Source organism: Ciconia boyciana, chromosome 17 (assembly GCF_034638445.1).
Source record: "Ciconia boyciana chromosome 17, ASM3463844v1, whole genome shotgun sequence".
NCBI lineage: Eukaryota > Metazoa > Chordata > Aves > Ciconiiformes > Ciconiidae > Ciconia > Ciconia boyciana.
In genome coordinates, this window is record NC_132950.1 from 10,510,922 (window position 1) to 10,538,714 (window position 27,793).

General features: G+C 41.8%; 2 protein-coding genes across 7 annotated transcripts; both read left to right on the forward strand.

Moving 5' to 3' along the window:
• The first annotated feature begins 17 nt into the window (after positions 1 to 17).
• Positions 18 to 2,431, forward strand: PIGW (phosphatidylinositol glycan anchor biosynthesis class W). The gene is made up of 2 exons (XM_072882520.1): positions 18 to 157; positions 887 to 2,431. Exon 2 carries the CDS (start codon positions 901 to 903, stop codon positions 2,419 to 2,421), a length of 1,521 nt encoding a protein of 506 aa, XP_072738621.1. The 5' UTR covers positions 18 to 157; positions 887 to 900; the 3' UTR covers positions 2,422 to 2,431.
• Positions 2,432 to 4,228: 1,797 nt separating this feature from the next.
• On the forward strand, positions 4,229 to 26,798 carry GGNBP2 (gametogenetin binding protein 2). 6 transcript variants are annotated; one of them, XM_072882516.1, is made up of 14 exons: positions 4,229 to 4,559; positions 7,875 to 8,002; positions 11,907 to 11,987; positions 14,050 to 14,303; positions 15,247 to 15,345; positions 18,502 to 18,615; positions 20,307 to 20,516; positions 21,535 to 21,709; positions 23,275 to 23,469; positions 24,107 to 24,257; positions 24,432 to 24,557; positions 24,639 to 24,790; positions 25,189 to 25,437; positions 26,171 to 26,798. In XM_072882516.1, exons 2-14 carry the CDS (start codon positions 7,910 to 7,912, stop codon positions 26,372 to 26,374), a joined length of 2,103 nt encoding a protein of 700 aa, XP_072738617.1. In that variant the 5' UTR covers positions 4,229 to 4,559; positions 7,875 to 7,909; the 3' UTR covers positions 26,375 to 26,798. The 6 variants fall into 6 exon arrangements, with proteins under 6 accessions (XP_072738617.1, XP_072738620.1, XP_072738616.1 ...); XM_072882515.1 differs by lacking the exon at positions 4,229 to 4,559 and adding an exon at positions 6,613 to 6,733; XM_072882513.1 differs by lacking the exon at positions 4,229 to 4,559 and adding an exon at positions 6,905 to 7,022.
• The last annotated feature ends 995 nt before the right edge of the window (positions 26,799 to 27,793 follow it).

Consider the following 27,793-nt stretch of genomic DNA (forward strand, 5'->3'; position numbering starts at 1 on the left):
CCGGGGTCCTGCGGGCTTGCTTCCTCGCCCCGCCGGCACCTCGGCCTCTGCAGGGGACGGCAGCGTTGAAATGCGGGTTCGTTCCCCCCCCGACATCCATTTCCCGCCGGCTGCTGCAGTGCCGGGCCCCCGGGAGCCGGCCCCGCTCCCGACACCGGTAAGCTCTGCCGCCTCTGCGTGGGGAAGCGGCTGTCCGGGTTGTGCGAGCGAGTGGGGTTAGCTGCCGAGGCCGTGTGCTGCCCACGCTGCGGGTTAAACAAACAAAACGGCAATTTTGACTTTCTAATTAATGCTTTTTGCATTTAACACGTATTCTCTTGAAACAGGTCCCACAGGGCTGGGTAGGAGCACTCGGGACTGGGACTTTTTTAACAAGGCAGGTCTGTTGCAAGTGGGGATTTTAGCGGCCGGTTTTACTGCACACTCTCTGCTGACCAGGCAACAGAAACTTCATTAGCATCACATTTTTACATACCCATTTCATTTACGCTACAGAGAATATGACTAAGTATATTCTACAGAGCAGGCCATATGGTAAGATTATTCACAATGTGAATATGCAACAGAGTATTTGATATTCAGAGAGCTTCAGCAAAAAATTATGTTAAGAATCTTGTTGGAACCCAGCACGATTTGTAGTGCTGGAACTTGGTCAGGTCTTGCAAGTGCCTGTGCCTCCGCTCGTTCCCCAGGCCGCGGCTGAGTGCCAGCATCTGCAGCGCCGGGGCTGCTGTTCCGTGTTCTTTAAATTGAAGAGTAACTGAAAGAGAGATGATTTTTGAAATCAATGCATGTTTTAATGAACCAGTACATAAGATTCATTTTTGATGACGTTCTAAGAGCCCTGTTTTACACAACTAACTCAAGTTCACGTTTGTGTTTTCAGAGGAAGAAAGAAGAATGTCACAAAAACACCTGAAAGAAGCCTTTATCAGCAACTTAAATGGAACTAGTTTGCTGGAAATTTCACTAGGCTTGTCTCTAGCTCCTCTCTGCCTGCTTTGCAGAGGGCTCCTCTTGATTTTATATTACCTGCACTATGGGAAACCTTTAAGTTCAAGGAAACACAGCCTGCTGCTAGACTTCCTCGTGCTAGTATCTCCTCTCCTATTCTCCTGTACAGTCTTGTCTCCAATCATCTTTTTCGTGCCAACTATCATTGCAGCCTTCTGTGCCGGAATATTTTCTAAAATATACAGCCGAAGAAAACATGAGACCAGAGTGCCTTTTAGGCAAATTGTGAAAGACTTCCAGGAGACGTACTTGGATCCAGAATACATTCCAGCCATAACTGTGTTTCGCGTTTATGTCAATGTGTTGACATCGATCAGCATTTTAGCAGTGGATTTCCCGCAGTATCCAAGGCGATATGCCAAAGCCGAGACCTATGGAACAGGAGTTATGGATCTGGGGGTTGGAGCTTTTATTTTTGGCAATGCTCTCGTTTGTCCTGAAGTTAGACAAAAGTCTTATGTGACACAACCAAAATTTTCCAGTCTGGCCAGGCAGTTCTTTTCCGTTTGGCCGTTGATTTTTCTTGGCGTTGGACGACTGCTTACTGTTAAATCTATCGAGTATCATGAACACACTTCAGAGTATGGAGTGCACTGGAATTTTTTCTTTACCTTAGCATTTGTGAGGCTTGCAGCGTCTCTACTTTTAGCCATATTTCCAAAAAATAATTCTTGGATCGTTGCTATAAATCTCGCTGTACTTTACCAGCTTATTCTTAACACTACCTCTCTGAAGACGTTTATCTTGCATGGGAGCAACAGCAGAGATACTAGGGTTGGCTTTTTAAATGCCAACAGGGAAGGACTGCTCTCTCTTTTTGGATATCTAGCCATATATATGGCGAGCGTCCAAGTGGGGCTCTGGCTGCTGAAGTGCAGAAACTCAGTCAAAGGCTGGATTGAAGCAGCGTGTCTCTTACTGCTGACGGTTCTCGTGCTCTTCATATTTCTTCACGTGTCGCAAGCATACGCGGACCCCGTGTCCCGCCGGATGGCTAACTTATCCTACTGCATATGGGTGGTTGCTCACTGTCTGACTTTCTTTATCTGTTTTGTACTGACTGATCTCGCGTTGGTGTTCACAAAGCTTCTTGTGAAGGGGTCCAGCGTGCCCTGTTGCTGGAACGCTGTAAAGCCGCCTGACACCAGCACAAAGCACAAAACGGAGGCCGTGCCTGGTGGAAGGGAAGGCAAGCTGTCGCACGCTTGCCTGATTAGTGCTATTAATAAAAATCAATTACTCTTTTTCTTGCTGGCAAATGTTATGACTGGTACTGTGAATATACTAATAGACACAATCCACAGCAAGACTGCATTTACACTATGTATACTACACTTGTATATGTTTTTTAACTGTTTAATTATGTATATATTGCATGCCAAAAATATAGTATTAAAGTTTTGGTGATTCTACTCCATCTTAAGTGGACTAGTTGAACTTTGTTTGCTGTAGTTGAATGATGGTTTTTGAATGGAAAAATTAGTATTTTTCCTGTATGTATTGCAATAATTTATAATTTAGTAGAGCTTTTTATGATTTAGTGTTGATTATTTTTTTTAATGGTTTGTTTTACAAAATTATACAGTCAATTCTGTTACCTGTTGGAGTTGTTACACATTTTCCTGAAAACTTAGTTTTTGAGATTGTTTGCTGAATACTCCTGCTGCTCCTACAAACACTCGTGCAGAAGAGGAACACTGTATTTACAGTCAGCGAAGTGTGTTCATACCCAACTGCTGGCAGAATTAGATAACAATGTATAGAGTAGAATTCAGATGAAAAGTAAGAAAATGAGTAATTTTCTTACAGAGAGACTTAGCTGTGTCAAGATTTACCTAGTTAAGGCCCTTGCATAAATAATAGATAAGAATAATTCTTTATATAAAATGTATTGAATAAGTGGATACTTAAAAATGTTTTGGCCCCAGTCCTGCAAAGATTTATGCATATGCTTGACTTTGATGGGAGAAATTGTATGTGGAACGTTAATCATATACTGAAATCTAAATTAGCCCTTGAATTAAAGCTAAATTTTATTTTCATCCTCAGTGATGAATATAAATGAAGACCCTAGATAAAGTGTGATGCTCTGAAGGATAAAACTCAACAGCAGATGAATTCATAAAGCAGTTGTTGGAATTTGTGGTGCAGATAACAAGAGCAGCAAAGCCTTTTGTAAGAAAATACAAAGATCCAAACCCAATTCACCCCCAGCCTGCACACCAACATGTTGTGACAGCTCATCTTTAGGAACGCTGTAAAATACAGTCTCCAGCTCTACTTTGAAAGTACTCAAGGCCCACCTACTTGTCTATAAAACTATTTTAAACAGCAGCTTATTTAGTATTGTATTTTGACAGCAGAGATGTCTTCAAGTGGGAACAATCTGTATTAATTTTTATTAGCAAACAATGTGCAAATGAAAGAAGCAGGATGCAGTGGGTCAGGGTACCGGCAGAGTATTGACAAGAGGTGTTCTCAGGTTCTCTATCGCAGTCTTCCTGCAAGCCCAGAGCAGAACACCCTCTTTGTTCACTTTCCTAACTGTGACAGTTCTTCCTGACCTCATTAAGTTGTTGAGAAGAGAAATACATTTAAAGATTGTGAGGAATTCAATAATAGGAGGTATAAATACTTAAGAAGCAGAATACAAATGGTCATTGATGATAGATGCCTCATGTCAGTGGAGTTACAGCAGTGCACATGGGCCGTATTTCATATTTCTCCTTGTCTATCAAATGTGATGAATCGTGAAACCTATGGAGATTAAGGCTCTAAATCAGATTCCTTAAGGCAGACATGCTGTGGAATATTCTTAAATTTATGAGGTTCTCTTAGCCATGGGCCAATGGAAGGGTGAAGTCTGAGGATTACAGGCTGTGGCCATGCTGATTTCATGCTTGTTTACTTCCAAGTTACAGCCACATTGTCTTCAGAATTAAAGAAAAACAGCCTGTATTATCCTGGGGACAAATGCAATTAATTGGCAACAACATCTTATAAACAGTTGTCACAGTTTATAGCAAAGCTTTCTGGTAACTGGTGTACGTATTTATTTTAAAACATTTCCTAGCCTTGCCTAGGGAAGAAAGGCCTCCATCATGAACTGAAGGGCACTACTCATTTATGCAAAATTACTCACGGATATTAATTTTTGAAATATTTGAAGCACAAGACCTGCAATGAGTTCTGCCTGTGAGCACAAGTCTATCAATGTGATTCAGAATTAAGGCATTAATTGGGCGTGACAAAGCGGAGTTGTGTCTGGACAAGCAGCAGACTATCTAGATGCCAACTCCATTTCATGAAGCAAAAAATTACGTGGGAGGTCTGCTGTGTCTGTGCAGGGCCCTGTTTGCTCCGCACAGGCAGCAGGGTGGCGGGTACCGATTCCAGGACTGGAGCTGCGGTTTGCAACAACAGAGCCTGCAAACCGAGGGGACTGTGGTGTACAAGTAACGACGAGAGCGAGAACAACCTGCTTCTCTCAACAATGGCACGACACCGCATCATGAGGCCGTCTCCCGCTTTTAAAGCTGTATGAAGTAAGTTGTTCACCACTGAATTAATGAGAGACAATTAATTCTCATTGCTTATTGTCGATAATAAATGCGGCAAGCTCTGCCCTGAAGCAACGAGCATAGTTATTAATGCTGAATGTTTAGGCTATGAATAGATACAGATAATTAACCATGCCTCTGAAGGAACCAAGAAACGCAAGCAAGCATGCTTTGATCACAGAGTCTGTACGAGCAAACGGCACTGTAACGAGTTTGAAAAGATGCAAGAGGAGTTAACACTATGGCACTGCTGTAGACACTTTCTCCACACACACCTCAATAGCTGTTAGCTCAGCGGCTGGTAGGAACAAGAACACCACATTTCATTTCACTTTGGGGTGTGTTTAGTAGCAAGCTTGTACAGATCAAAGATACATTTAAAAAAAATCAGAAACTTTGATTTAGCTGTTACACAATTAGTAAAGATTAGTTAAAGATATTTCAACTAGTAAGACTAAAATGGCTCAACTATAGCATGCCACCGACTTCAATAATAACAGTAAAGCAGAGGACTGGGAAAACATAAATTGTTTTGCCTTTGCTGCTTTAATTCCACAGAATGACCTTTTCAGGGCTGCACGATAGAAAAAATACGGTGGGAGAGCAGAGCTGATTACATTTATCCTTAACCTTGTTATTTGTTAAACATTAGTAGCTTCTTACCAAATTTCATTATTTTTAAGGATCAACGCACTAGCATGCCTTCCCTTCCAACCCAGTAGTGTCTCTTTTGAAGTCAAATGTTACAATAAAGATTCCGGGCAGTATCCTATTTCAAAGCCATTATGTCCTAAAGAACAGGTATTTCTTCCAGGCGAAAGAGGGGCATGCAAATGAACAGCACGAAGCGGCTGTCTGTCTTTCCACTGTTTTGTAGATAACAAGCAAGCTGCATGTTCTAGCAACTTCAAAAACCCCTTTTCCGTGGATAAAAATTACACAAAACGTAATGGTGCTTTTCACACGTAGTTTATCCATGTGCACGCTCAGAATACAAAATTTGGGGTATTGCTGTTTTGTCGATGTGATTCAACCACGCTCTGGGAGTAGAGGGGCAGGCGTGACACAGGAGCCCGCACGCTGAATGGACCCTGCGAAGACAATGTTTGCTCTTCACAGGCTGGTATGCTCATGATACGCTCATGTGAGAAACTAGCCCTTGTTACAAAATGCCAGCTTTCTTTTTTGCCGAAGAAGAAAACCACAAAAATACCAAACTGCAAACTGTGCAGCGATGTGGCTCTGCACAATGTTTCCGGTAGAGATGTTGCATGATGAGTTCAAGTAAATTAACTCCTCCACTAAAGATGGTTTTTATACAGAAACAAGAAAAAAAATCCTGCTCCCTAATTGCCTCCCCTGCATTTTCTTGTGAGGACTTTAGTATCTGCATACATAAATAACAAGAATGAACAGATCAACTGTATTATTTAATAGCTCAAGAAAGGCTACGGGGGTTTTTTTGGCTGCCTGAATTAAGCAGCCACAGGATTTCTAGTTGGTTGCACTAGGGTGCTGCAGAAGCCAACAGCCTTAAGTTAGAGACCGTAAGTCCAATTAATGCCTGCCTACCTGGCGTGTAATCAGGGCAGGGAAATCTGAGGCTGCACTTTGATGTTTGGGCTGCATCTGGTCTGCGCTCGGCTGCATCTAGAGCAAAGCCTGCGCCGAGGCCCTTTCCACACGCAGGCCCCGATGCTCTCCGGCCCTCTCCCACTCGAGACAGCGACGGGTTTTCGTCGCGCCAACGCTTCGGGGTTTAACCCCGCTGGCTCCCCCTCACCCACCCCCTGCTTCCCCGCTCGCCCAACTGCACCTCGGCGGGGGCCGCTCGCAAACCGCCCTGGGGACAGCTCCTTATCTCCCACCACGGACACGGCGCCTTTCCGAGGCCAGGGCCCGAGCGCGGGCCCCGCGTCCCGCCGGCTCCTCAGCGCCGCGCCCCGGGGCGGGAAGGCGACGGCAGCGGCCGCCCCACGGGAGGGGAAGGCCCGAGGAGCCCCCGCGCCCGGCTCCCCCCGCCCCCGGGGCCAGGCCTCTACCGCGCCCCCGCCCTCAGGCCCCGGGGCCGCGGCGGGCCCGCCCTACCTCAGCCTCCCGCCCAGCGCGCTGGCCGCGACCCCCCGGACTCGCGGTCGAAGGCGCCGCTCCGGCCGTTGGTGAGGGGCCGCTCGGGCGGCCGAGCCGGCGGGGCAGGGGGGCCCGGGGGGACGGGAGGTAACGGGTGAGCGGGCGCCTCCTGCGGCCAGGCCCGGGGGCGGCGAGGCGGGGCCGCGGCCCGGGGGGGAGCGGCGGGGCTGCGGTCTCTCGCGAGAGGAGGGCGGGGCGGCCCGGGGCCGGGGCCGCCGCCTGTGGGGAGGGCTCGAGGAAGGAGGCGGCTCTGTGGCGGAGCCCGGGGTGTCCGCCCGCCTGTCAGAGCGCCCGGGCCGCCGACTCGCGGAGGAGCCGGTAAAGGCCCGAGGGGGGCGAGGCGGCCGGTGGGGCCGCAGGGCAGGGCAGCGGCCCCGGCGGGGCTGAGGGGAGGCGGGAGGAAGAGGGAGGCCGGGAGCCGGCCCGCCGGCTGCCTCCGTTCGGGGCTGCCTCCCCGCCATCGCCGCCCCGGGCGGGGAGCCGCGCCGGCTGGAGGCCGGGCGAGGACAGGGAGGAAAGGGGTGGGTCTGCCCGCCGCGTCGCCCGGGCTGCAGCCCCCCGGCTCGCCCTCTTCCCCGGCCCGCCGGAGGGAGGTGGCGGCGGGCCCGCAGGCGGCGGCGGCGATCCCGGGCTGGCGCTGGAGCTGGGGAGCGGGAGGGCGGCGGGCCCCCCTCCCCGCGGCTGCGGGGTGCGGCCCGCCAGCAGCTCGCCCGGGGGCAGAGGCGGCCCCGCTTCGCAGGTGCAGGCGCCCCCTCGCCCCGCCGCTGCTCCCCACCCTCCCTCCCCGGCCGCCGCGGGGCGGGACGGGGGCGGCGGAGAGCCGCAAACCCCGCTCCGGGCTGGGCGGGTCCCCCTTCGGCCTTCCTCCCCCGGCTGTGCCCGGCGGAGGGCCGGGTGCGCTCCTCCCCGCCGTCCCCTCCCTTTCTTCCATGTTATGTCGCATTTCCCAGCCTGCCCACCTCTCCCGTTCCCGGCCCGTAGTCTTTTTGAGTCCCTTCCAGGGCTGAAGCGGCGGGCAGGCTGCGCGCCCGGGCGTGGGCTGGGCGGCGGGGCCGGCGCTCGGCGTGGTGAATCAGGCGATGGGGTAAAACAGGCTTGTTCCCGGGCTGGTGAAAGTGTGCCGGGGAAGCGCGGCGGGTATTTACCTCCCCGGGGTTTGGCTGCTCGCAGGCTGGAGCTGGGAGGAAGCAGCAACAGCAGCAGAGATGGCGCGGCTGGTTGCAGTTTGCAGAGACGGGGAGGAGGAATTCCCTTTCGAGAAGAGGCAGATTCCCCTCTACATCGATGACACCCTCACGGTGAGTGCCTGCGCCCCGCGGAGCACCCGCTGTCCCTTGCACCGCCCGCTTGCAACGTGTGCGGGCGGTGTGTTGCAATTCCCAGGCGAGGCCTTTTCCCTAGACAGGCCTCCTAGGCTCCTCCTTTGCTCCTGCAGCGTTAATCTTTGGGACTTTGCAACACTTCGGGTTAACAGCGCGTAATGTGGCAACTTTTTTATCTGATTCCCAACTCTAGAAACACGCAGACCGCGTAATAAGAAAGTTATTGCTGTGTTGGGGCCTGCGCGTAACTTGTTTTCAAGTGACAAGCGTGTCTCAGTGCCCGAGCCCGAATGTGGAGCAAAGCCATTTTTCAGTTAATAAGGAAGGGAGCCATATTAACGTTAAAACCCGGGTTTACAACTAGGTAATTATTATGCTTTTAAATAGGCGAGAAAAGGCTAAAGGTGTTTTTGAAAGCTTTGGCTTAAAGTAAGGGTTATTGAATCTGTAATAATGTGCTGCTATGTCTACAGTAACAAATCTGAGAGAGTTTCCATTTCAGTGTGCTATTCTGAATTGAAAAACATGGGGGGTTTGCCATTTCCAGAAGATTCAGTGGAAAAATGAAGTAAATGCAGCTTGGAGGCTCTCTAGTCTCTCTTGTCGTCCTCACGTGTTTAGAGGAAGGCTCAGAAATTGCATCGTAGGTGAACACAGAGCACATGGAGAAAAAAAAAGAGCAACCTCTAACTAGCCAGTTGTCGTTCGTCTTAATTCTTAAGGTGTGAAAATGTTGGGTTGGAAGTAAAATTGGACTTAGGTAGTGTAATTGGGTATCTTAATTATTTGTATTTGAATTCTGCTGCTGTGAGTGGTGTGACAGTAACTGCTGTTACTTTAAATGGTGTAAAATGCATGTGCTTTAAATTCCTATCTCATGTTTTAGTATGGGAGAATGCCTGGCTTGCATTGGCTAACTTGAGCAACTTTGTAATGTAACTTCTTCCATCTTCCAGACCAAAACAATTGAGTATCTTCAGATGGTCTCTTAACCCTCCATCCCACTGTTAAAGGTTATCTATCTCAATCCCATCCGGTTTTGCTACGTTTGAAGAAAGGGTCTTTGCTGTATTTTAGTTTTGATCATTTTAAATGCTGGCATATTATTAATTTACCAAGTGTCATCACTATTTTTTGGCTTTACATAGTCTGTCATCTCTGGTTAACTGTGCTTATACATTAGGCAAAGTTTTCCCTTAAGTTGTCCAAAGCAATATTTAGCTCTCCTAGAGTGGCTGATTACCTGGAAGACCCAGCACTGTGTAGGAATAGGGTAAGTTTGGGGTTTTTTGATGTCTTGGCCACGCCTTGAAAGTTATCGTGCCCCTCCATTCCCTATGTAGTTTTAAGATGTTAGATTTGTCTTTGTTTTGTTTTGGTTTGGTTTTTTTCTCTCTCCTGGACTCCCTAGTAAAAACTACTCGTTAGATTGTGTCAAGTAGGAGACTTACCATGCTCGTTACCTTTGTTGTGTTTAATAGGTTGAGAGAGAGTGAGTGAAAATTCAGCTATACCAGGCGTCAGGTAGATGACTTCAACTGACCCAAAATTCCATTTGTGGTTTAGTTCCAGAATTTAACACCTGGCCCAAACTTTGTGCAATTGTACTATGTTGTCGCTCGCTATCCTTCTACTTTTTACACCAGAGGCGAGCCATACTCATGATTGAAGAGGTTTCTATAGCTGTAAATCAGTTTTGTATCCATCTGGATGAAAAGCATTTATACAAGTGCAAGTCATCCTCACCATGAAGAAATCTTATCTCAGGTCTATTTTTTTTTTCCCCATTCTGTTACTGTTGTTACAAAGTACTTGGATTTCTAGGTGTTTTCTGCAGGCTTTTATTAAATAAATCTGCAGAAGCAAGTGAATGAACTCTTGGTTTCCTTGTCTCAGTCTTCTATAATTTATGTTTTAAATTCTTAATGAGAGCTATTGCAAGAGATGCAGTTGCCTTCGAAACATAATTTTACGTCTGCAGCATTATCTTTAAAAAATAGCAGTGTTTATTGATAGTAACTGGCTTCTGTTGACCTCTTTTTTAAAACTCAAATTTTAAAAATAATGGGACTACTTCATTTCTGTTAGTCATCTGGAAGACTTAATCTATGCCTTAAATCTAGAGATAGTGAATCGGTGGTTGCGAATTAGTGAATGAATGGCCTATAATGCTCTTAAGCTTGTAACGTTGCTTTGTAGTAGCACAGAAAGCTGTTTAGGTGCGACATGATACTGCTCCTCTAAATGAATTGTTCAGTGTCACACTTCTGTGTTATGGCTCAACTAGAAATTAAAGGAAGTTTAAATATTTAACCCTTTTCATTACTTAAGCAGTTCTTATGATTTCTAGAAGGCATTCCATTTGATGTGGTATTACGGGAATTTTTTCTTCCAGTTCAGGGTGTGATGGTGGTTGATGCTTAACCACTTAATAAAATCTCATCAGACACATGAATTAATTTAGTCTTTGATAATTTCAATCTGTTGTACAAAACACCTAAGGGTGTTGTCTGATAGTGGGAGATGAAGGCGAGGGGAAAAAAATACACAGATTTATCTCTTCTCTCTGTTATTAGCAGATAGAGCTTTTACTTTTGCATGTAGCTTATTCCCCACAGAAACATCAAATTAGCAATGTAGGAAACCTGTAATTCTGCAGCAAAAACTTGTGCTGCTGCTTAGGGTGTGTGGGTCAGGGGCAAGGGAAACTGGAAAAGAAATGCGTGAGAGGTCAGAACTAGCACTGACTGTGGCACTGTTCTGCACAAAGATAAGGCAGCTGTGCTAATGTTCCAATTCTAGCACATGTGAGATCAAAATATTGCCTTGTTTCTGGCCTTAGAGAATAGATGTTTATTCTGGAGCAATGTTGAGTGCCTGTAAAAGTAAATATATTGAGTTCTCTGGAGGTAGTGTCAGCAATTATGAAGACAGCAGGGAATTCTGTCTTTACTAGACAACTGAGGAAAGGTAGAGGGAAGAAAAAGGATGAATCAGACAATTTTGTGTTGATTGGTATTAGAGTTATTAACCAAAGTTATTTTGTCTTTCAGATTTTGAAATGAACTTTCAGTATTCATATTGATAAATGCTATATTTCTCAGTTTGGACAAAGAAGATCAACTAAGCCAGTCGTTACTCATTTTTCTAGTTGGTTTCATTTTTCTCCAGGGTTGTAAAGTTGGATTTTTGACTGAAAATTATTTTACTGATCCCGTCCCCGTCGTCCCCCCCGTCCCCCCCCTGAAATTGCCCTCTTTGTTGCTCAGTAATTGGAAAAGAAATATTATTAATTGCTTACGAGTAGTCACATTGTTCTCTAGGCTTAACATTTTACTTTGAGCCTCTTGAGAGTTGCAGCTGCAATCATACAAAACAAAGTATACCTTGGAGTACCTTTTTGGGTTAATATGGTTTTAAATTAGCCTTTGAAGGAGTCGACTCAGTCATTAAACTGTTGTGACTGTTTCTTCATAGCTTTATAAATTGAGTTAGGCTGTTGGATCAATTTGGATCTCTCTGTGTTGAAGTACAATTTTTTTTTTTAACTGAAACAATCTCAAGTCATGTAGATAATGGAACATCAGTATTTATATTACACTTAGCAACTTTTGCTTTCTCTATAACAGCTATTTAAGAGTTGCCATTTATAAACTGCCTCTAGAACATTATATTCGTGAAGCATTTAGTTACTTTGCTGAAACATTCACTATCTTAAACTGTTACTTTTATGCTTTCCCAAGCTTCTGATAGTTATGTGAAAAGATCGAGCATTTAACATAAATTCTGTCTTATTTCTCCCAAGAAAGTAAAATAAACTAATGCTCTGTTTGACTTTTTTCTGAAAGCTCTTTTTTTTTTTTCTCCTTCTCTTATATAGATGGTGATGGAATTTCCTGATAATGTGCTAAACCTTGATGGACATCAGAATAACGGTGCACAATTAAAACAGTTCATTCAGGTAAATACATCCTTCTGTTTTCTAAGAAGGCCACATATCAGATCTTGCTTTCCTTAGATTCGTGCTTTCGCTTCTCTCGGAGGTTGTCACTCCTGGACTGACTTAAAAAGCACGTCAGCACCTATATGCAATTACATATTGGTACCAAAGTACACCAGGTGCATTCATTTTGTGTATTTCACAGCATTTATTTCACTGTCTTGTCAGGAGGCAATTGCTGCATATCTAGTTAGAATTGAGTCCTGTAAAAACAGGAGTCCTGGTCACTGCCAGTTTGTACTTAATGGAAACTACAGTTTCTAACTACGTTTTGATTTTTTTTTGGTAATACTTTTGAACTGCTTATTCAAGTAGAAGTGTGCATTGCTTAAGATTGAGTTCTTATGATTAATACCATACCAAGATAGAATTAATGCGCCAGTTTATAGATTATATATAGTTGAATAGTGAGAGATGGTTTTGTGGTGCCCCTGAAGCTGTAATAATAGAAACTTATCTGCTAACACTCTGGCAAATAACTGTAGCACTGTAACACCTGTAGCAACTAAAAAATTGTGCCACTTAATGTCCAAAGGAACAGGCTACTTTGTTGATAGGCAGCTTGCACTTCTTCACGTGTGGTTTGACAGCAGCAGTTCAGACATATGCTGTGTATAAAGCATAGCTGTGTTGTGAAAATAGCTCGTTTCTGCTGTTGTCGTGACTAGTACTATTAATTACAGGAAGGAGGATTATTGCAGAGTGATATCACTTGTCAGATTATTTAATGTGCCTGCCTTTAAGAGCACAAACATTAAATGTTGTCTGATAATAGCTTTACTTTTCATAACATGTATTACATAAAATGAGCTGAAAATATTTTCTCTTTTCAGTTGATGTATTTGCACGTTCCGTGGGATTGATTAGTTTCGCTATGTTGTATGGTCTTTTCTTTCCCTAGAAATTGTGACAAGTCTATGTTAGGAGTGTTTAAGTGGCGTGATATGACAAAAATACAGAAAATACTATCATGGCAAAATATTCCCTGTATAGATACAACTATGCTTACAAAGCTGTACTTTGTATAACCAGGGAATAATGACAATTAATACACTGATGGGACTCTGCTTTTACAGGGTATGTTGGAAAGTGTCAGTAGTGCTGGTAATCTACGTGTAGATGTGTTGACTGGTGTGTGAGGGAGGGACTCTCTCTTCTGTATAGCTGTGCTAGTGGCAGTTCAGTGTTGATGAAGTCCAAGCCAGTAATTTAGCAGTTAGAAGAAGAAATAGAAGGGTATGTGCTTTTTGTGTGTATGTGTGCCTGGAAGTGTTTGACAGAGGAACCAGGAGAAGCTCCTTAAATTGTTTATTGACATAAGAAATATTAGAAGGTGTTCTCTTTAATGTTCTATTATTAGCACACATTGAATGTTGGCTACTGAAGTAAAATGTTTCACCCTGAGTGGTAATGTGTGCTTTTTTTTAATTTCAGGTATTAGAATTGTAATGTGAAATGGCATTTAGCCTTCCAGGAAAAAATATTGCTAAATTGTCTTGGTCTGAACAGAACAAGTTTGTTGTAAATGAGATTTCCATATATGCCAGTGAGTGTCCAGGAATTTCCTTTCTATGTGCCAAAGATAAAATGAGTGTGAGTAGAAGATGAAAACTTGCAGAGTTGTATGTGAGACCCTTTACTAAAACATCTGTGCTGGGGTGGAGAAAAAAGGGCTTCCTGATAAGGACAGGGAGGTGTGCCATTTGTTCGGAAGCAGCATTTGCTGATTTGAGTGGTAGGAGGAGGGAACAAGAGGAGAAAAATATTAGGTTCCTTTCAGAGGGCAGACTGTAAGACTTGAAGCAGAATTGCTCCTATGATATTAGCAAGTGTGGTTTTGTTTGTGCAGTAAGTATTTTAAGCGATCTACAGTAAGACAGTGACCTGAAACTCTGAGCACTGCATACAGTTTCCACAAGTGTATTTTGATACGGAAATGCTGTTGAAGACGAAGGAGTCTTGAACAGTTTAAGATGTGTTTTTATTAATTTTTTAAAATTATTTCATTTCTTGTTCTTTTTAGAGACATAGCATGCTTAAACAGCAGGATCTAAATATTGCCATGATGGTGACATCGCGTGAAGTTTTGAGTGCACTTTCTCAGCTGGTCCCGTGTGTTGGCTGTCGTCGTAGCGTGGAACGTCTGTTTTCTCAGCTTGTGGAGTCTGGAAATCCAGCACTTGAGCCCCTAACAGTAGGGCCAAAGGGGGTTCTTTCTGTAACTCGAAGCTGTATGACTGATGCAAAGAAGCTTTATACACTGTTTTATGTGCATGGGTAAGTGTCCTAGAACTGCTCGGATTATTCTTATCTGGGGAAAAGGAAAGCTAGCTTCTGCGCATTTGACTTTGCACCTTTCTTGGTGCACCTAAATTATCGCAAGTTTGAATCTTATAGTACATACTTGTCTTTTACAGCCATGTTAAAGTAGCTATTGCCTAAACTGGGAAAAAACAAATGCTATGATTGCAATTGAAAGATACCGATATTAAACGTTTAGTCGTTAATCTCAAATAAGCACTGTGGGTTTTTCATGATCTCTGGAAGAAGAGTGGTTTTTTCACCCCACTACTTTGCATGTAAAAAATAAAATAATTAAAAAAAAATTAACACTGCCAGCCCCTCCCCAGACTTTCTACTCTTGGGTAGAAAGGTAACACTGAGAAAGTTAAACCTTCTGAGTTTGGCTAGCACAATAAATAGCCTCAGTCTCAGTGCCATTTGTTTCTCAGCTGTCAGCAGACCACACAGTGACTGTTCACCACAGTGTGCCTTTGCCGTCCAGTTGGCTTCAGCTCATTCTACTTCTTGCTCCAGTTAGCCGGCCAGTGAGCAGTAGGGAAGGCTAGTGCAGAGCTGGGGATATTGAGATTTGGAGGATGAGGTAACGTAACTTGATGAAGTGGTCTTGGTGGTTCCCTACACTTTTGAAATAGGTGTAATTGCTTGAGGTCTGTTATTTATGAAGTTATGCTATAGCTTTTTAGATGTGAGTTATCTTTATCTTGCTTGCTAGGATTTGTCTGGAAAATCTATACTGTATTTTCCATGTGTACTGCAGGATTGTATGTCGTAAGAAGTAGAAATGGGGGACAGGAAGAAAGTTTTAGATTTAATGTTCATTAGCATACTTGTTTCTGATACATGAGCTGAATCAATCCCTTAAAAATTTCTCTGGATAACCGTGTTTTCAGAATACTAAATTACATTTTTTCCGTAGGTCCAAACTGAATGATATGATTGATGCAATTCCCAAAAGTAAGAAGAACAAGAGATGTCAACTACACTCCCTGGACACACACAAACCAAAACCTTTGGGGTAAGTTTGTGTTTAACATGCGCAATTCAATCTAAAATACTGTAAGGAACCAAACTATTGATACCAATTAATTTTTAAGCATTGAGATAAATTCTTATGCTGTTACCTGTTTGACAGAGTAGTAATCTCCAAGCTATTTGGATTATAGTGGACCCAAATAGTTGTGGGGGAGAGGAACAGAGTTTTGGGCAGTGTGCTGTAGGACGTGAGCCTTTCTCAATAGGTTTTCATAAGAAGGTAGGTAGTCCTTTTTTGTGCAGTAAGAGTGACAGTCTTATCAGCAGGATGTTTAGTCCTTTCCCCAGTGCCCTTGCTCACGCTTTATTGATTGGACAAAACTAGTGCAGTAAGGTGTTCTGCCCTCCCAGCGTAAGATCTGTACTCCTTCCTCGGTGCGAGAGTTGTCCCTCTGCCCTTTGTCAGAGCGCTCTAAGGCAACTGGTGATGCTTTCATATAAAGTTTAAGGCTACTGTATGAAACCAGCTGTTTCCCAAAACTTGCTTGTTAGTTCTAGCTGTTCCATTTTTGCCTCTCGGCTTTTGGGTCTTTTACTTGGTGGTGGGGTGTTTTGTTTGGGTTTGGTTGTTTTTGTATAAAAATATCCATGTTTAATTTCAAAACCAGTTGCCAAAATGCAACTTGGCCATTACAGACCAGTGCTCTGACGTGCTTTTCATATCTCATTGGACATAACTTGGAGTATAGTCTGCTCAGGCCATGGATGGCTTCTGCATTGTCATATAAACAATGCTCTAGAAAGGCAAACTGGTTTTTGTGCTCTACACCAAAATGACTGATCAGCGGTTTTTCTCGCATTGAGGTGAAAGGGTACATGCTAAACAAATATACATAATTTTGCTTGGGATTATTAAAAATGCCTTGCACAACTGTTAGTAAAGGGCTTTATTGTGGTTGGGCTGCAGGGTTAAAACTAAAACTCTGTGAAATGTATTTTCTCAAAATGTGACAGCAGGTGTTTTGAATACACCAGTGAAAAAGATGCATATATGCCTCTGTGTCTTGAAGTTAAAATGGTTTATTCCAGCTGGTTAACCAGAAAAACACTCCTTGTAAATCTGTTACGGAGTTGGGGAGGTTTTCTTGTTTGTGGGGCTTTTTTTTTTTTTTTTTTTTTTTTTGTATGATGACCAATAAATTAAACTATTATGCTTAGCTGGAGTGCCCAGGACCTTTTTTAGTCAGTTGTGTTCTGCTTCTGGTTAAGCATACAACCTGCGAAAGCTTGATCATGGTTTCCAGTTGCAGGACATGTATTTTTCTATGCAGACTTGAGTCTCTTTGGGTTTAGATAAATCCCCTGAGATGCTAGGCATGTGGAATTTGACACTTGATTTTTACTTGTGCTGCTTGAGGATAGTGGTAGCTAATCATTATCTCCTGTTATATTTTGGTTACAAGCCTTTCATATAATTAGTTTAAAGCTTATGTTACACAAGCAAAAGGTCATAGGGGTGTAGGGGTATATTTTCTTTAAAATAAAGCAAATTCAAAGCATTATGAAAGTGTTAATTTTTTTTGCTTTGTTCTTAGCGAGATTAATCTTTTCTGTGTAAGAACATATATCATGGAACCTGCACTTACCGTCTTGGCAAGGCAGAACAGTTCTGAAACCGAATGAATAGAGAGGAAAATGCTGCTTTTATTTCCTCAGTTCATGCTGGGATAAATCCCCTTAGTATTTTGAATGCTGGCAGGTTGATAGGGAATATGTAGAAGAGCAGTATTTTAATATACTGCAAGTAAGGCTTTCGGCTTTATCTGATAACATGGCTTGTGGACAGTCGGTGTAGTTTGCTAAAGAAACACGGCTTGCACTCTGCTTGCTCAGTCAATACCCATTTGTTATGCTACAGAAATGGTCAGGGTGTATCAGTACTGATATTTCTCCAAATAAATCTGCTGCCTTGAGTGGAAGCAAATATGCTAACAGCCTAGACATGGAGGCATCAAATAGAATTGTCTTACAGAACAAATTTTATTTATCAACTTAGAGCTTCTGCTTGACTTCATTACAAGAAACTTCTTCAGATGAGTTGCGGCTGTTAGGCATTTTATACACACAAAAAAGGCTTTGAATTGTAATTGTATGTTTAATTATACAAGTTACGTAACTAGCTAATACCACCTGAGAGTTACTTGACGTCCTCAGTTTCAATGTGCCTGGTTTATGGCTACTCGGTTCCATTTGGGGCTAAGGAGCATTTTAACCTCTCATAAATGCAAGCCATATGATCTGGCAAAGTAGATAATAGCATACATAAATACTCTTGAGGAGCTAATTATTAAATAGGAGTGCTTCTTTCCCTGTTTTCCTGATCTGTTGTATCCATACATGAGCTTAAACAGAAATGACCGTTCTGATAAAATGTCAAGTGTAGACAAGCCTGTAAGTAAACATGACTTGCTATTTAAAGTTTGTTCTTTGCTCTGTAAGTGTACTTTTAGCATATGCAAATGTGTGTTGTAAAGTGTTTTTTTCTTAACACATTTTGGAAACTTAATGTAGGGTGTTTTATGGTTTCTTATGGTGGTAGATATGTGGAAGTTTGGGGTTTTTGTTTTGCTTTTTTTCTCTGGGTTTTTGGTTTGGTTTGGTTTTTTTAGTAAGTCATCATATGAAATTTAATCTACCAGAAGTATTAAAACTTGTATATGTTTATACTTAAGGTAATATTCTGAAAAAAATTACTACTGGCTTAAAAAGTCATTATGAATCTAGGTTTATAAGCACAGACAGCAAAATTTGTATCTCATGTCTGACCCTAACTTTACTGGAAGTTAAGGCTTAGCCTATAAGGGATTCAAAGTCAATTAAGGAACATGGTAGCATTTTCATAGCATTTGTTTAGGAAAAAGAACTAGTTTGTAATATATATGGTATAGGTTTAAAAAAATGTTTTTTAATACTGTGTGACAGTGAAGGGAGCAGTAGCACACTCAGTACAGAGAAATTAAGTGCAGATAAGAAAAATAGTGAAGACAGCAGGAAGGAGGAGAGCAAGTGTAGCATCACTTTCCACTATGGACCTTTCCAGGGAGCAGTCAGGTAAACTAACGATGCTTTACTTTGCTTCTCTTCTAAACCCCTAGCAGGATAATGTACAGTCTTTTGTTTCTTACGATTTTTTTTGCAGGGGCTGTTGGATGGATGTGTGGGAGCTCATGTCCCAGGAATGCAGGGATGAAGTAGTTTTAATTGACTCTAGTTGTCTTTTAGAAACATTAGAAACCTATCTACGAAAACACAGGTATGTTAAAAGAACAGACACGCACCTTCATTTTGAGGAATACATGCTGCATTTTTTTGTGAATCAAAATGTGTGTAGAGTTCACACAACGTTTAAAAGTGGAGAGGATTCTTCTGGTACGCTTCTAAAACTGAAGATCTAAGCTTCATGGTGACAGAGAACCTTGCCAGATTGTGTTCTAACAGTTGGTGAAATATTCTTTGCGTTTTACCTATTGTTCTGGGTTATGGTAGGGGAAATGCGGAGACCTCAGATGAAGTCATAGCTACTTGTCTTAATTGTTTTTGGTTAGGATTAAATTATGATTTACAATTTGATGTATTAAAACTGTGTATATTCTTTCACTCTTTCACAAGTAGCCTACTCTGTTTGGGACTATGCCTTCTTCTAGGTTTTCGGGGAGCATGTGCAATTTCCAAATAATGTGAACTAAACTAATAGGAGCAGATTTTAGGCTTGGTGTTGCTTGTAAATCACTGTTTTAAAACAGTTGTTTATGACTTAGTAGTGCTAGTGCTATTAGGTCTCTCTCGCAGGGAAAAAACAGGCCACTAAATTATTGTTGCATGTGTACGGTAGCTACCGTGCTGATTAAAAAGTTTTAATTTCCAGTAGTCTCAAGGTTCTGATATAAACTGTGGGGGCACAGATGGGTGCGGGGGTGGTGGCGGTGTGGAAATAACACTTTGGAAACAAAATAACTTTAATCTCCTGTGATATTAAACATGGTGTTGGCAGCGTTCCTGATGCTAACCTGCAATAATATTACTGTTTTCTTTCCTTCCACCACAGAAACTAGCCATTTATCATAGTTCTATCAAACATCAAAATATGTTTGACTTAGTGTTGTCAAGTGACTGGACAAACTAGGAAGGGAAAAACACCATCCAGAGATGGCATGAAGAGCCAGCTTTTCAAGCTGAAAGCTGAAATGTGAGCAGCTTGTCTGACTTGCATTTTTAGAATAATACAGCAAGAGATTTTGTAGCTTCTTGAAGATTACTTCCTCTTATAAAATGGAATGAGCTTAATTTGGTTGTATTTTAATTATAACAGACTTCATAACTAATATGAGAAGAGTATAGTTATCTGAGCTGTCACGTATTTAAATTGAATCCATTGTGTTATAAATAAACCTTGTTTGGCTATCTGTGCAGTAATCTAATAATTCAAAATATGTTTAAAGGTGCTTGTGGTGGAAACATCGCTCTTATACAGCAGGCAACAGTGGAAACTTTTTTTTCTTATTGCTTATCACTCACTTGAGTATACTTTAAATAATTGCTGTAAAGTAACTTGGAGTGTGTTACTTGAGAGGAATTTTGTCCTGGCTTGTACTAATGATTCAGTTTGTTCACTATTAGATTTCTGATCTTTGAACAAATATGGAATTGCATATCCGTGTAGGAATTTCTTCATATTAACAATTAGCCTGATTTATGCCTTGGAGCATGAAAGTTGATATCCAGACTTGTAATATATGATAGGTAGTATAATACATATAGTAAACTTATGTGGCTTACAGCCAAGGTCTTACTATTTTACTTTTTGAAGTAACAGAAACCTTATGTGACCTAGTTTAAATATAGCATGCACTATTAAATAGCTCAGTATATTATAACTTAGACGAAGCGGGTCTAAATTTCTGCTTGAATAAGAATTCAGTTCTGTTATGTTCTGTTTGAACACAGGTTTTGCACTGACTGCAAAAACAAAGTACTTCGGGCATACAATATTCTTATTGGTGAGCTCGACTGCAGCAAAGAAAAGGGCTACTGCGCTGCACTTTACGAGGGTTTGCGTTGCTGTCCCCATGAACGTCATATACATGTATGCTGTGAAACAGATTTCATCGCACATCTATTGGGTCGAGCTGAACCAGAGTTCGCAGGAGGGTATGAGTATGTAATTTGCTAGAGTGGGCTATCTAGCGCTTTGCTTCTTTATTTTATTATTGAATGTATTTTGCAAAAGTGATTTTTGCCTCCTTGCTGCATAATAAACTTCTGAATATAAATATTCATATTGAAGTAGGCTTTCAAGATAGTGCTTCCAAGTAGCGGAGATTTTTTATGTGCTTTTGACTTAAAAGTGCATTTAACTCTGAAGGCAAGACTGAAAGAAATTGCCAAATGTCTTCTAGTTCATTTGTTCACTCACTAGGGCTGCCTGCTTTTTCATTGAGGTGTTCAAAATATGCGAAATAGAAAGAGAACCTTGGTTGGCAGTTTTACCGAATGCCAAGTGTTCAATTTAGTTTTCTCGCCGTTTGTATATTCTAGTAATTTCTGAACCTGTTTTAGCATCTTAAAAGCTTCTAATGAAAAATACAATTCTGAACCCAGTATCCTCAGAACTCAATCGTAACTGTTTGATTAGGAGGGTAAATCCTTTTATAATGATTTTTCCTTAATAGACTATAGATACAGATTAATACTGACATATTTTTACTTTGTACGGTAAGTAATGTATAAACTTCTATGTGTGTTTATTCAGCTTCAGTTAACCGACACATAAATGTCTAGGAAGCTGCAATATTTGCTATATAAACTCAATACAGATTGTAGGAAACAAAAGAATGGCTGCATCTCTTTGGCACTAAAACTCTGCTGATCCCTCCTAGGAGGAGCAAGCAGAGACTGATGGGGCAACACCTTCAGAAGTCCCAGGTTGGAAGGCATAGTGCAGCTTAACGGTGCCGCGCACAGATTAGCATGGCAGGAAGGTAGCGGTGGTTTTGACCTGGTCCTTTCTATTTTGCATCCGCATGCAGCATAGCAGAACTCGATTTAAAAAGCTGTTCATGCAAACATATCTTCAGTTGTACGTAAAGAATATACGTCATTGAGCTGCTTTGATTTCTTGGTAGACTTCCAGCTACTTTAACCATACTATACTTTGGTTCAACTCTTCCTTTAGACGAAGAGAAAGGCATGCTAAGACAATAGACATAGCCCAAGAAGAAGTTTTGACCTGCCTGGGTATTCATCTTTATGAAAGATTACATCGAATCTGGCAAAAGTTGCGGGCTGAGGAACAAACGTGGCAGATGCTTTTTTACCTAGGTGTTGATGCTTTGCGCAAAAGCTTTGAGGTAAAAATCAAATTTTATCTAACTTGTGTTTGAATTGCTATAGTAACTGTGCATTTTCACTAAAATTATTTTTCTGCTTTCTGCTAACGTTGGGCTGGAAGGAGCTTCAAGGGTGTTGCATTCAATCCCTTGTTCACTGCAGGCAACAGTTGTGTGAAATCAATGCATAGCACAACTGAGTTGCATTCTGATGTGAAGTCTGCCGGAGCATAAAAGATTGAGGCTTGCTTTTACTTTCCAAGCTGCACATTACAGTACGCTGGATCTTCTGTATTTTTAATTCACAGTGAAGGTATTTCTGCCTGATAGCGTTTAAAGTAGCTCTGGCTACAACAGTTTTTATTTGGCTTATTGGTAAAAATGGAGGCTGTGCTTTTGAATTACAAACACAACTGCTAACTCTTGCATTCAGCATGTTCCAAGTGCACTCTGTAATCCTGTGGGATCTTGAACTTCACACAGAACTCCATGGAGTTCCTTCAACATATGCCAATAGTATACTTCCCCTTCGGTATGACATAGATCTTTTTTGTTATGTTTATCTTCCATTCATAATGACTGTCCTCTCTAAAAACTTCTAAAACATCAGAGAAGGAGGAACAAAATCAGTTTGGGAAAGATCATAGTGGAACCCTAATCTAGTTAGTTCTTGGAGATTTTTACAAGTAACTTTTTTAAAGACTTAGAATGCTATGGAAGTGGCATTGGGCTGGGTACACTGTGGCATTTTTGTCAGGTTTTGTCTTGGTGTTTTTTTAATCTAGTAAAGTATGGTGTTGAAAATTCATTGACACTGTAAAACTTGGGTAATTATACTGGTATGCAAGGTTGGCTATGAATTTGAAGTACAGAACTGTTCTAAGGTGAGTGGGAATGACGATGTCTCATTTTGACTTAAGGAGTTCCCAGAGTGACCTGGGGAAAAAAAACCCACACACAAAAAACAAAACAAAAAGACCCCCAAAACAAACCAACCAAAACAAACCCTGTGAATTTAGTTTTACCTCTGTAGGAGCATTGATCCAGAATAGTTTACTAGTTTAACTGTATTCTTGGAACTTTGTATGTAGATGTGCCATTATGATATTTGTTCTAAATTTAATACTAAGGAACATATTTAGATGCTTGCTATATTTTGAGAAACGGCTACACTTTAAAATCGGACTGCCTAGAAAATCAGTTAGATTTTTCACTGGTTACCCTAGAACTGCAGGAATTCTGTAGCAGTAGTTCTAATGTGGTTTTTTGTGCTTCTTTATTAAACAATCAGAGTATTTACCATGTAAACAGATCCAAAAATGCATTCAAGTCCACAACTTTTCACTGAAAACTGCAAATCTGGGCCATAAGTTACATGCAGTGCTCCCCCCATACATGTATCTTCTCCAGCAATCTAAATTTAGTGACTAAATCTGGATAGGCATTTTTCCTCTATAGTCAATAGTTGTGTTGCTGGGACTTTATTATAAAAAGCACTTACCAGCTATTTTCCTGCTCCTTTTTTATAAATGTAAAAGCTTGAATTGTGTTAACATCTATAAATAGATCTAACCTCTTATAAACAGATGGCTGTGGAAAAAGTACAGGGTATTAGTCGATTGGAACAGCTCTGTGAAGAATTTTCAGAAGAAGAAAGAGTGCGAGAGCTTAAACAAGAGAAGAAGCGCCAAAAACGAAAGAACAGACGGAAAAATAAGTGTGTGTGTGAGATCCCTACTCCTTTGCAGGCAACAGAAGAGAAGGAAATAAATCAAGCAAAGGTAAACATTGGTAGCTGCAGCTTTTTGCTGGTGTGAAATAACTATATTTCTAATTTGGTGCTTCACTCATTAGCTCACTGTTCCATGTTAGAATTCTTGAGAAGTTTTTAGTGTATTTCAGTTTTGGGAACTCGTTTTTGATCGCTAGTGGAATTTAATACTTTTTCAGATTCGTACAGTCCTTTTGTAAAGTAGTTGCCTGGCACTCCTTAGCTTTTGGGGGTTTGGTGGGGTTTTTAAAAAAAAAAAAAGTCCTAAATCTAGGGGGTCAGGTTATGCCAGAATACTTTTCAACTATCATTTCTTAAAGATCACTTAGAATATGGGAATTCAAATGCTAGTTGCAGACAATTACTATTGAATTTTTGGAGAGGAGAAAGCTTTAATTGACTGAGTAAGGGCAATTATTCTGGATCTCTTGACCGAACTTAATGGGCTAACTGTAGGTCACGTTATTGTGGGGAAAGTAGTGGGGTTTTTTTTTAGTTGTCTTGTACTTCTGAAGAATTATAAGCAGTGCTGTGGCTGTTACCAGTGTCAGCTGTTTTTTTTTTTTCTTGTGGAAAGAGCATCCTTTATAAAGACACTGGCTGAGCTACTTTCAGTACTTGCAAGTATTTTTTGGTTTTGTTTTCAGGAAAATGCGAACTTCACGGAAAGTAGTTGCAAAGCCTGTGGTAGCACCGAAGAAGCTAACAATTGTGTAGAAGTAATTGTTACTAATGAAAGCACTTCTTGCACCTGTCCTAGTAGTGGTACCCTATTAGGTTCACCTAAAATCAAGAAAGGTATGTTAAATGTCATTATTTTTCATTTTTAAAAACATTTACCATTTATGGGGTAAACAGTGCTCAGCTATTTTTAAAAGTAACTTTTTTTTAAGAATTCTTTCTTGTTAGAGGCATAACTAAAAAATATGCAACAGCTACTGTAGATTTCCGTAACTTTTCACTTCGTCTCAGGTTTATCTCCGCATTGTAATGGTAGCGATTGCGGCTATTCATCTAGCATGGAGGGCAGCGAAACAGGATCTCGAGAGGGATCGGATGTGGCCTGCACTGAAGGCATTTGCAACCACGACGAAAATGGTAGGTCTGGTAAGAACGTAATATTGGTTTAGTATCCACAAAACGTAAATATTTGAGAAGAAAATTCCCTGTCTTTTGCAGGAGATGATTCATGTGTCCATCGCTGTGACGACAAAGAGGAGGATGGAGATAGCTGTGTGGAATGTTGGGCTAATTCGGAAGAGAATAACACAAAAGGCAAAAACAAAAAGAAGAAAAAGAAAAGTAAAACTTTGAAGTGTGAGAATGAACATGTAAGGAACATAGCTATTCCAAAATGCTTATTTAAATGCATGTGTTTTAAAGTCATTACAAAAGCATTTCAGTCGTGACTAATGCTGTAAATGGGGTAACAAGGATCTTCTGTTACGTCTCCATCCAAGTTTTGAAATCGAGGTCCTTCCTCGAATAGGTTGTGGCGGAAGGAGTCTCTTCTCTCCTGTGTTCCTAAGCATGTGCACTTTTGCACGCTCTCAGTGAATTAACATGCCATTCCCCCCTCCTCCCCAGGCACGCACATTTAAAAAAATAGATATATCCTTGCTCTCTTTTTGAACTTTTCCTTTCCTCTTTCTCTCTGCTTCCACCTGAAACCTGACTGTTTCAGGTTTAACACTGCTCGTAGTTCATTACAGGCTATTTTCAATTTTAGATTCAGAAACTTGGAAGCTGTATGGCAGATCCAGGTAACAGAGAGACCTCAGGAAATATCATGCACACAGAGTTTCATCGCGACAAGACCAAAGACACACATGCTGAAAGCTGCTGTAGCTCAGAAAAAAGCGGGCAGCAGTTGCCTTGGTTTGACCATATGAAAAATGTGTCACAGTTTGCAGAACCTACAGAAATGTCACTTGTTCCTGATACTGGAAAAGGTGCCAAGAGCTTAGTGGAACTCCTTGTAAGTAACCACTTACTTTGAATTTTAGGTCGTGGCATACTGGTTTAAATCCTCGGGATTGAGGATGGGGTTTAGAACTCACAACGCACTGCAGAACTCTTACAAGGGAGAACGTAACTCAACCTAAGATTCATAGCTTACTCTCCCAGCGTTTCGTTTGTTTGCTTTTGCATGTTCTCTGTAAAGTATATAACCCAGCTGCTTTGCAGAGGAGGAGAAATTGCCTGTCACTGGAATGCAAGTGACAGGACTTGTATGATAAGTATTCATTATCAAGGATCGTATTATTCCATAAAATGAAGCGGGCATTATTGCTGCCTTCACACCTCAAATGTTACTTCCCACTATAGGCTCCTTGGACAACTTTCTTCTCTCTCCCTTTCCTTCCCTTCTCCTTCCCCTTGCTTTACATTCTTGGTTTTTTTCTTTTTTTTTTTTTTTTTTTTCTTTTTTAAACTCTGATAAAAGCCATCCTCTTTCAATGGAAATGTGCTAAGACTCTGAAGCTTATTCTGGTAGCTTTCATGCCTGTATAGGCTGCCTCTTACCCAAAAACTAGGGGAGCGTTGTGTGTGAGTCGGGTGACTGGATTAGCCAGCTGAGACCTGTGGTGTCGTGACACGAAGGCCGCGTCTGTCTTCAGAGGAACTGCAGACAACGTGTCCAGTGGGCAGAGGTGTACTGCACAGGAAGGGCAGTGCTTGAGTTCTTAAATGCCTGTTTTCATTTGTAGGATGAGTCTGAATGCACTTCTGATGAGGAAATCTTTATCTCACAAGATGAAATACAGTCCTTTATGGCAAACAACAAGTCTTTTTACAGCAATAGAGAACAATACCGACAGCATCTGAAGGAGAAATTTAATAAATACTGCCGCTTAAATGATCACAAGAGGCCCATTTGTAATGGTTGGTTGACAACGGCTGGAGCGAACTAAATACAATAAAATAGCTCTGTCTTTCACTGAAATTCTCAAGATGACTACTGCGCCTTCTCTTTCAAAAACTTAATTTAGTGACTTATGGCAAAATTTTATCTTAAATTAATGTGATTCTTTTTTTTCTTGGTTTTTTGGGGCGGCTGGTGGAGGTGATTTCATTAATTTTGTTCTTTCTTCAGGCTTGTATCTTTAGTTGAGTAGCTGTGCAAGCCTCTCATAATTTAAGCCATCTCTTTTCATTAAATGTTTCTCTTACTGTGAGACTTACAAAAAGCAAACTAGTGGCAAAGTAATGTTGTACCTATAATTCTGTACAGAATGACAATGAGCTGAATATAAGATTTTACAAAGTAGACATCCATTTGCAAAATGTTTTGGATGTAATATGTTAAAGCGCAATGTGCAAAATTTAAATAAAGAATATTTATTAATATGCATAGTAAAAGTTGGTGTACATGTTTCTACTTTAAACACTCCTTCCCAGCAGTCTGAATTCTCGCTCTTCAGATGGATAGTTGTTGCTTCAGTCTGCGTAGCTTCACGGAGGCAGCTGTAAGGTGAGTAAACTTGCCCAGGCAAAGTACAGATCCTTCCATGGTGCTCGTGAAAACCAGTCCACCGGGCCGTGTGACGTGGTTGAGAGATCTTCAAGTTCTTGCCAAACAAGCTGGGTCCGCGATACCCCGGCTGTGTCACTATGGCACTGCACCCAACCTGGCTGGCGCTCCTTGGCACCGAGTGGCTGTTCCGCTTGAGGATCTCAGATAACATATCGGCGTGGCGCGGCGCTACGCGGAGCTGTCTGAGGCGTCTCCAAACAGCATTGGGCTGCGTGGACGTGCTGTATGAATCTTGTCGTGAGTGCTGGGCCGAGTTTGGTGATGGTTTGGGATTTGTTTGGAGCGTGCAGCCTGTACCATTTTTGGGGCTTAATTTCGTTTTTCATCGAGGCGACTACTGATGCCAGTGAGTTGGGAGACCACTGTGCTCATTTTCCTTCTCCCCTGACAAAGCAGACTTAAAGCTTCTGCACGAGCCCATCAGAATGTAATCAAACAAAAAGCAGGTTTTCAACCCACCTTGGCGTTTTCTTAATGGAATAACGAGCTCTGTTCTGAGGACGGGACAGCAATGCTTTTGCATAAATATCCTTTCAGCTGTATCTTGTTCTTACAACTATGGTATCTAATGGCGTGGCTTGTTTGTAAGAGGGTGGTCTGACAAGCAGTGAAGGTACGGCATGTGGGAGATGAAGAAAAAAGCAGCTTAAAACCTGGTACTAAATGGACAAGACCGGAGGTGGTGGTAGGGTTGTGCATGGTAAGCATCCAGATTCAGCTGACGTGAGCTGGCTTCTGTGGCACTTACACCGGGAAGCTGTTATACGCTGGTGTGTGTCTAGAAATGGAGGGTGTT